We start from the raw sequence: 10197 nt of genomic DNA, 5'->3' as shown, positions 1-10197 counted from the left end.
GTAGAAAATAATTATTCGATGGTTTGGCTAATTGAGCCAGTCAAGCTTTTGGTGGGTTCTTCGGCTTTCTTTAAAAACAATTTGGAGTTACGTGTTAAATTTTCAAAAGAATTAATATAAAATCATTGAAATTGACGGGGGATGATAGAGTATGGTGTGATGAAAATTAACCTAGTAAGGCAAAGCAAGAGGAAAAATCCATGCAGAAATAGAAAATTCATTGAAATTAATTGCAAAAGTAATGAAATTGAAGGATAAATAATGGAATAAGAATTGAAAAAGAATTGCATAATGGAAAAGAATGAAGAAAATAATGCTGATTTGGCACAATCGGACCGGTGGCGGCGGATCGGTTCGTTCATCTGAATCTCGCCTCGCACGGATGAGCCGACGCGGTTGGGCTGTTCGGTTGGTAATCTTGTACTTTCAATCTTATTGCAAATATATACTCCGTTTTATATATTTTATATATTGAAGAAAATATTTTTAAAAATTTATTCAAATATAAAATCAAAATTTGACCTCTTCTATTTTTTTTTTTATATTTTAAATTAATCTAAATAAACCTTAAACAATCACAACCTTAAATATAAATATTTAAATAAAATTAATTATCACTTATTTTTAAATGGATAATAGAAAAAAAAAAAAAAATTCCTTCTCCAATACTATTATTAAAGAAAGTCGTAAGGGACAAAATAGTAATTTAGGAAGCTAAGAACCCTATTAGAACAATGTCTGTTCGGGGCGGGCTCTTAAGGCAAACCGAATTGAAACCATTAAACCCTAAACCCCTCTTTCACCTTAATCGAAGAGACGAGAAGAGAAGCCACGCCACCGCTGCAATGGCGTCGGACGACTTACACGACGTCGCTCGCAAGCCGAGGCTGCTCCGATCGCTTCTCCGAGACTACATTCCTGATGCCAAGCACCCGTTTAGTAACCCTTTGGATATGTCGTTTGTTGTTTCTGTTATCAAGACGCATAGTTTGCTGTCAGAATCGGCTCCGCAGCCCACGGACGATAATGTGATGAATTCCTGGAAATTAGCTGTTGATTCGTGGATGAATAGATTGCTTACTCTCGCATCAAGTAATTTGGTGCGTATTGTTGCTATGATTGCATATACAGGCACTGTTCGTGCCAATTAATTCCAATATTTGAATTCTGTGTTTGTGTGATTTTTAGCAAGAGAAGTGCTGGGCTGGGATATGTCTGCTTGGAATAACCTGTCTGGAATGCAGTTCGGAGAGATTCGTGTCTTCATACGATGTTTGGTTGAATAAACTTCTATCACAAATTCAGGTATTTTTTGCTGGGTGTTGATGGATGGTTGCGTTTTCAATCTTCAATATTTTGATTTGATTCTATAAATAATGCCAATTGCTGGTTTACACAAACTTGCAATCAAATAAAAGAACTTGAGAATTATTTAAAGCTTTTCTGGAAAATCTTTTCAGAAGGTTTCTGAGGTTCTTTTAAGCTATTTTAAGAAATTCTTTTGGGTGAGGAAAGCCATTACAAGTTTGTTGGCTGAAGATTATTATTGTAAAGCTGCAAGATTGGTTTAATTGTACTTCAAGAAGTGGTGGCCTCAAATGTTATATTTCTTTAACAATGTTTCTTTCATCCTTTTTGCTCTTTTCAGCTTCCAGAAATATCTCCTTTTGTGAAGGTTGCCTCGTGTGCCACAATATCGGATTTGTTGACCAGGTATGTGGATATGTGAATAATCTATGTATCTTCTGAATATTTGTTGAGAAGCTGTAAATTTGTAACTTCGTATGGGTTATTCAGTCATGTTTTAGTTTTTGGCGATGCAAATTCACTTGCAGGTTTCCAAAGTTATTTATATCATCTTCTTGAACCCGTGTCTGAAACAACTTGTTCTGTATGCACCCATATATTGGCAACCATGGCTTATATAATGACTTAGTGAAGTTGTCATCGTCTTTCGATTTTGTAGCTTGTCAACTGAAATTTTCTTTTTGTGCATATTATACAATAATTTTTACTTGTTTTCAGCACCACAGATGTACCAAGATATCAAATGGACCGTAATAATAAATTTTATTCCTTTTCCCGTGTCATATGTATTAGGTTGAGTGGTTTTGCAAATGCGAAAAAGGATGCAACTTCCCATGCCTCCAGAGTTGTTCCTCTAGTAGTGAAGTTGCTAAATGAGGATAAATCTTCTATTGTATTGGTCAGTATATCAAGGCTTTTTTTTGTTTGTTTTTAATTCATCAAACTATTGCTCTGATGCTGTACTGTATTATTACATACGGGGCTATATTTGCATGTATCTATTTAATATACCTCCAGATATATATACCGTTGAAACATTTTGATAACTCATTTGAATATACCACAAAGCAGATGCACTTATTGTGTTTCATCTCATGAAGTTTATTTTCCGTTATTTTAAGCCTTCCATATCTGATGACTATGTATGCAAAGTTGTTATTATTATTATTTTTTAATCATCTCTGATTGATTTGCAGGAGGAAGCTGTCTGTCTGATATGTACCCTGATAAATCTCTTTCCAATATCTGTCCAGCGGCATTATGATAGTGTAAGCGAATAATCTTAGTATGTGATTTTTCAACTGGATGTTTTATATGCTAAATGTGAATCAATGATTATTTATATTAGTTTCCGTCAACACAACCATACAAGTACTAAAGCATATTGATCGTTGTCAGGTTGAAGTTGCTATTGCCTCAAGACTTTTGTTGGACCAAGGCTGTGGCAGCATGTTTAAGGTAAGAATTCTGCAATGTTTTAGCATTTATTGTGTATTCAGTTAATGAATAATGCAGAATTCTGCAATGTTTTAGCATTTATTGTGTATTCAGTTAATGAATAATGCTCAATTTCATTTACAGAAGCTTGGTTACAGCTTGTCCTTACTTCCGAAATCAAGAGGAGATGCCGATAGTTGGTCCTTATTGATGGATAAGATATTGCTATGCATGAACAATTTGTTGACTGCCATTTTAAATGGCCTAGAAGAAGGTGTGACTAGTGTTTTTCTTTGAAAGTGCCCATGTTGCTGGGAGACTCATAACATTCTTTTACTTGCAGAGGCTAGGAGTTCTAAAACTACAAGAGCATTGTTTCCTTCCGGAAAAGAACCCCCAGCACCACTTGGAGGCCCAGCAGTGTTTGAACAAATCTCAGATCTTTCAGCAAGGAGGCCCGAGCGGCTGTTGGGGTCTAGAATTTCTGTTCTTATGCAATGCTGTTGCAACTTGCTCACAAATACTTACCCTGTTATGGTACAGTGTCTACCCATTGCTAGTCATATTTCACCGTACAAGTGTATAGCTTAATATGCTAAATAAGTTTAATATTACATGGCAGGTTTCTGTTCCTATTCATGCTATAATATACCTTGCTGAGAGAGCTCTGCTAATTGACTGTTCCTTGCTTCCATCCTCATATGAGTTCTTGACCACAATGGATCATGATTTCATTTGTTCAGAAATTCCACTTCTTCAATTGCATAGTCTGGAAATTCTTGCATCTGTTATCGAGGGGTTGGGCAGGTGAATCTGATTTGTTTTTCAATTAATGCTTTGGCTTTGCTATGCATATCTTTGATAGTTTTGATTCTAAAAATGGCCAATAATTTCTTGCAGCCAAACATTACCACATGTTGCAAGCATTATGCAACTGCTGAGTGAATACTTGAGGAGAAGCAAAGTTCCGGATTTGAGGAGAAAATCATATTTGATTGTGAAAGTCTTGCTGATGTCAATGGGCATTGGTATGGATCCAAAGTATTTGAATATTCACTTATCATCTCTGTTATTAATTTCTAAACCAATTTTTTTTAAAAAGTGTGATGGATTTTGTGTTTATAGTATTTCGTACTACATACGTGCGTGCATTTTGTGTGAGGATTCAAAATGACTATAATTTTAGCATCTAAATCTTTCGATCTGAGAAGTTGGGAAGAAATGTTATTGGGTTAAGACTACTTTTTATCCTTAAATTTGTGATTAATATACAATATATAGGATTATAATATTCTATTTAATGTGTGGTACTAAATTATCCTTTAGAATAGAAATACAAATTATAGTCCCACTCCTATAATTTGTACCCCTTTATGGTGGATTCAATAAGCCATTGTATTAACCTATTTTTGTCTCTTGCAGGGATCACGATGCATGTGAGCCAGGCCATCGTCAACAATGTGTTTATTGATTTAGATGTCCATGGAGGTGAGAAGGATTGCAAAAGTGCAAGTAGCTACTCAAAGGTCCATACAGGTTCTCATCAGAAGAAACGGAAGCATTCTAACACCGAAAAATCTATTCAAGAACAACCTGCTATTGATACCTTGGAAGTTGAAACAGCACGTAAACTTACACCAATATCTGTGAGGATAGCTGCTTTGGAGGCATTAGACGCACTTCTGACAGTGGTATATTTCAGATGGCTCAATTCATAAATTTTATTACGATATCATTTTATGCAGAACTCTGATTTATGGATATACCTGTGATTAATCTGCTGTAAGTGTAGCCATTTCATATTCTCACCTGGTTTAATATAAATGTTTGGTATATTGAACTGTTTACAGGGTGGTTCTTTAAGAGCTGAAAACTGGCGAGGAAATGTTGATCGGCTACTCATTAGTGTGGCTACAAATGCTTGTAAAAGGGAATGTTCCATGGAAGAAAGATTTCTTCTTTCAAGCGATCCTTCGTTTACGTGGGAAGATTTTCAATTAGCTGCCTTGCGAACGCTTTTGGCATCTATTCTCTGCCCCAACCGTGTACGTCCACCGCATCTAGGCCCAAGCCTAGAGCTTTTCCAAAGAGGTTATCCGTCATTATACGATGAATACATTATCCCTTATCTCTAACACAAGCTGCATTTAATTGTCTTCACACTGTTACATTGGAAATTAAATGCTTATACATTCTGCAGGTGCGCAGGCTACAGGCACTAAACTTGCTGAATACTGTAGGCACGCGCTTCTTGCCTTGGAAGCTCTCATACACCCGAGGGCTCTTCCGTTAGATCTGGATTCTAGTTCAGATGGTTATAAATTTCAAAGTCACAAGTTGCCTGACAGGCAAGTTTCGACATACAAATTTGGAGAACTGGGAAAAGGCAATGGTGAGCCGGAATCAGAAGAAGACAACCTAAATGAAACTTGGCTTGGAAATGACGATGATATGGAAGATCAAGAGACAGAGACCCAGCAGACTGCAGACGATACTGAAAGGCTTACTGCTACTGCAAGAGCTCCCGAACTCCCGAGTGTTAATGTTGCTTCTGCCATTCCCATGACCGAAAAGAACCGGCTTACGACGTCAGCAAATGTTCTTAACAGCAAATTTACCGATGCAACCAAGGATCATATGCTCGAATCGCAGGTTAGAAATACAAGACAGCGAATAGCGGAAGATATTGCACCAATTGTGTCGGAACGAGGAAATATCGAAACTGCATCAGTCGAGAACAAAGGATTTCGAGAGATGAATTCTACACCTTTTGTGTCAGATCTAGGAAATATCAAATCTACATCAGTTGAGAACAAAGAATTTCGAGAGATGAATGCTACACCAGAACGGGAAGCATCAGAACCCAACGACGACAAATTGAACACTATAGTCGAAAGAATTTCTGCAACGCTCGTGCAGACAAGCACGGTGTTGGGAGTCAAACCAGATGATGACTCGGATATTGAATCAATCCCTGATATCGTGGATGAAGATCCGGATTCTGATTAACACGAAACCGATCTCCAAGTAACTCTTTCATCTTCGCTAGCTGACTTGGCTCGTTAGCTTTTGTTGTTATGATCCTCAGGATTCAAGTGCTATCTATGCTGTCCTAAAGGTATACTGTTGTCGAGCCATACCCACAAATTCTGCCCGGGCTCAGACCGCCAGGTTCGATCCAATTTTTGTTTACTTATAAGTTTTTAGGTGAGATAGTCACAGCGGTGCTTTTCTTGATTTTGAAAAATGCTACTCGACAAATTATGCTGAGGATGGATTATACCACATGTTTGTATATGTTTCGTGGAAGTTTTTTTGAGAATGTAACAGGTTTTAATCGAAAATACGATTTTGAATATACTATGTATTGTTTTAAAAATAAGTTTTTAATATAATATTTAAATAAAAAATAGATTTTGCTATCTTAACGCAAAATTTGTGCTACCTGATGCTAAGGCACAAACTCAAGTGAAATTACTATTCACCACAAATATATTACTAGAAGGAATGAATTACTCAACTAAGGTAATTGTAACATGTGGGTTAGATTTTGCTATTATTTTATTCTTATATTTCTAATTTTGATAATTTTGAATTAATAATAATAATTGACTATGGTCTTTTATGGTGTATATTTTTTTAAGGAGAATAATAAGAAAATAATAAAAATTAGCATTTTTAAAATTCATGAAATCATACATTAATTATTGTTATAATTTATAATTATTTTTACTAATATATTTTTAATTATTTTTTAATCGTATAATTCTTAAATCAAGAAGGGAGGAATTATAAAATAAGCACACAATTATATTAAAAGAATATTCTAGTAAGTATTTCATGATATGATAATGTATTTTTATTTATCATAATATAAACTGAACAATGGTTATTTGAATTTAAAATCAAAATTAAATATTTTTTTAAAATAATATCTTAATATATTGAATAATATATTTTTACTTATATTAGTATAAATGAACAATTTGAAATCAAACTAAACACACCTTATATATTTAAATTATAATTTTTTTTTTTCTTTAAATTAATTTAGTAACGAGAAATTTTGTATAATTATAATTTGATATTAATCTTTTTTATATAGTTTTCATCATTCTTTGTAATTAAAATTAAAAACAAAATCTAAAGTGTTTGTTTGTTTGGGTGATTGAATTGGATTTACACTATTTATCTAATTTTTTTCCCAAAAAACATCAAATCAAACACTTATTTTTCATTTTATATTATACTAAAAATAAATTTTACATTCAAAACATCACATCATACAACTATTCAAATTCAAAATTTTTACTTCTCAAATCTCAACTCAAAATCCAATCTCCCAAACAAACACATCTTAAATAAATCTAATTTTCACGAAAATTAACAACTGATAATAAAGTAAAAAAATAATACCTAATTAGTTAAGAGAAATATGTAATATGATCTTGACAATTTTGTCCTTTCAAATACAAGTGTTTTTGTAAAAGTAAATGAAAATAATAATAATAAAAAAATACATTGTATTGGGATGAAAAATATTATTCAAAAATTTAAAATTATTTGTAATGGATATATACTACATTTAAAAGGAAAAGTCTTCAATATATTAGAATAGTTATGGTATGTAAATTATTTTTTAATCAAAATACTTGGAGATAGTGAAAATATGTGGTAGAGTAACACGATACTCAACTATTTAATAGGTATATTTAATTAGTTGGTAATTGCATAATTAGATGTACAATTATAATATCTACCAAGTAAAAATGAATTTAATTAGTTTAAAAAATCTCTTAATAGCATAGGATATGTCAGAATCAACACATATAATCAAAATAAATATCTCTATGTCTAACAATATATGTTATTTATTTTGACAGCACATAATATAATTACACATAGTAAAATACATATTGATTTCCACACATTAAATATATATATATATATACATACAATATAATATAAATATAAAATTATACAATATATTTTTATATCACACAACTATATATTATATTGTATAATAATTGTAATGTCTATGTTAATTATATATGTTGATTGTGTCAAATCAATACAGTTTTGATTGAATGTGATAATTTGATCTGATAAACATCATAATTGAAAGATCCGTATAGATAACTTTGAAACAAAAACGGACTACATGTCTTTCCTATTCGAATTTTTAATGTTTCTAGCTTATGAAACAACTTATGAAATTACATTTGATTTTCTTTTTAATCGGTAAATTTAATAATAAATTTTTGTTTGCCAAATTTTCATTTTCCTCTCTTTTTATTTCTACATACGTGTTTTTTTTTTACACGATGAATCCGTAGTTGTTAATTATTTGTGATTCAAAATTATTTTAAAATGAATTGTTGATTTAAATTTTCGTTTAAAATAGTATCTTAATATATAACATTTATCTTAATATATAACATTTTGTAAAATTAAATAATTTATTTCTATTAAAAATGGTATTGAGTAAATAAGACATTGTGTAAATGATACTTCTTATGTGGTCACACGTTTCATTATGTAGCTTCTATAATTCTATGAGAGATGTTTTTGCTTTATTTGCATGATTTCATTATTTTGGTAAGTTGATTTGATTTTAAATTGATGATTGCAAAAACCTCTCACTATATATAATCCCCAAACCCCATTCTTCCAAAACCGTAAGTTCAGAGAAGCCATAGATATTTTAATGGAGTTTACGACCTCAGCCATCTATGGCGCAATCGCCATAATCCTCCTCTGTCGTTACCTTCAACGCCGCTCCAAATCCATCGCCGCCGCCAAATCCCCGCCGGAGGCCGGCGGCGCGTGGCCGATTTTAGGGCATCTCCACGTGATGAGTGACGGGCCTTACCCAAAACTCCCCCACTTCACCCTCGGCGCGCTAGCCGAAAAATACGGGCCGGCTTTCACCATCCGGCTCGGCGCGCGGCGCGCCCTGGTCGTCAGCGACTGGGAAGTCGCCAAAGAGCTCTACACGAAGCATGACGTGGCAATCTCGTCGCGCCCGATGGTCCGTGCCAACAAGCACTTTGGCTACGACTTCGTCCAATTCGGGGTCACTCCGTACGGCCCCTACTGGCGGGAAATCCGCAAGCTCACCAAAGTCGAGCTGCTCTCGAGCCGCCGAATCGAGCTCATGAGTCACGTGCGCTCGTCGGAATTCGGACACACCATGAAGGAGCTCTACAGGGCATGGCAGGACAGCAAGGATCCGTCAGGACACCTCCTCGTCGATATGAAGCAGTACATCGGAGAATTGAATTTGAACATTATCCTCAGCGTGCTCGTCGGGAAGAGATTCTACGGCGACACGCCGGAGGCCAACCACTGCCGCCGCCTCATGAGGGAGGTCTTCTATTACTCGGGCCTCTTCGTCCTCGCCGACGTCCTGCCTTACCTCGGCTGGCTCGACTTTAGCGGGCTCGAAAAGAAGATGAAAAATTGCGGCAAAGAAATCGAGGCACTCGTCGGAGAATGGGTCGACGATCATCGCCGTGATCCCGTCAATTATTCGAGCAAGGATTTCAAGCCGCGGGATTTCACCGACGTCATGCTTTCCCTCGTCGATAAGACCGACTTCAAGGCTGATTACAATGTCGACACTATTATTAAGTCGACAATTATGGTACGTTATATAGATACTTATGAACCTTTTAATACTTTTTATCAATAATAAATTTTTTTTTTTTCTCTCACAAAATATTATATCAAATAATAAACAATGAACTATATTTGTAGGCTTTGATGGCCGGTGGGACGGACACTACATCGGTGATGTTAGTATGGTCATTGTCTCTGCTATTGAACAACCGCGATGTCCTAAAAAAGGCGCAAGAGGAATTGGACAACAAGGTCGGGAGAGAAAGGGTAGTTGTCGAATCGGACATCAACAACTTAGAGTATATCCAAGCAATAGCCAAGGAGACATTTCGATTATACCCGGCCGGCGCCTTAGCCGGGCCGCGAGAATTTAGGGAGGATTGCATGGTGGGAGGGTACCACATTCCGAATGGCACGTGGCTCATCGTCAATCTATGGAAGATACAAAGGGATCCGACAGTGTGGAGCGATCCAATGGAGTTCAAACCGGAGAGATTCCTAACAGAGCATAAGGACATTAGCGTTAAGGGAACACATTTCGAGCTGATCCCGTTCGGCGCCGGGCGCAGAATCTGCCCCGGCGCCGATTTTGGGATCCAATTACTGCATTTTGGGCTGGCGAGGTTCTTACAGGCATTCGATTTCTCGACGCCGTCGGATGAATTGGTTGACATGACGGAGAGTGCGGGATTGACCAACGCTAAGGCTACGCCGCTGAATGTTGTTATAAAGCCAAGGCTCCCTCCGCATCTCTATTGATCGATCGAATATGAAGTTTGTGGTATTTTGAAATGCTTTCAAGGTGTATTTTGAGATTTGTAATAAATGGAA

General features: G+C 35.5%; 2 protein-coding genes across 2 annotated transcripts; both read left to right on the top strand.

Moving 5' to 3' along the window:
* Positions 1-712: 712 nt before the first annotated feature.
* LOC127258473 (uncharacterized) lies at positions 713-6123 on the top strand. Its single transcript, XM_051285321.1, has 13 exons — positions 713-1100; positions 1189-1305; positions 1649-1713; positions 2101-2206; positions 2505-2576; positions 2707-2766; positions 2890-3019; positions 3089-3282; positions 3368-3552; positions 3646-3773; positions 4168-4436; positions 4596-4836; positions 4946-6123. The coding sequence occupies exons 1-13, from the start codon at positions 735-737 to the stop codon at positions 5752-5754; spliced, it is 2742 nt and encodes a 913-aa protein (XP_051141278.1). The 5' UTR covers positions 713-734; the 3' UTR covers positions 5755-6123.
* Positions 6124-8437: 2314 nt separating this feature from the next.
* Positions 8438-10197, top strand: LOC127258377 (cytochrome P450 CYP82D47-like). The gene is made up of 2 exons (XM_051285191.1): positions 8438-9391; positions 9505-10197. Exons 1-2 carry the CDS (start codon positions 8453-8455, stop codon positions 10123-10125), a joined length of 1560 nt encoding a protein of 519 aa, XP_051141148.1. The 5' UTR covers positions 8438-8452; the 3' UTR covers positions 10126-10197.

The sequence above is a fragment of the Andrographis paniculata genome, unplaced genomic scaffold (genome assembly GCF_009805555.1).
Source record: "Andrographis paniculata isolate CXL003 unplaced genomic scaffold, ASM980555v1 Contig59END, whole genome shotgun sequence".
In the NCBI taxonomy this organism is placed as follows: domain Eukaryota; kingdom Viridiplantae; phylum Streptophyta; class Magnoliopsida; order Lamiales; family Acanthaceae; genus Andrographis; species Andrographis paniculata.
The sequence above is the reverse complement of the archived record's forward strand: the minus strand, read 5'-3'. Positions and strand labels throughout refer to the sequence as shown.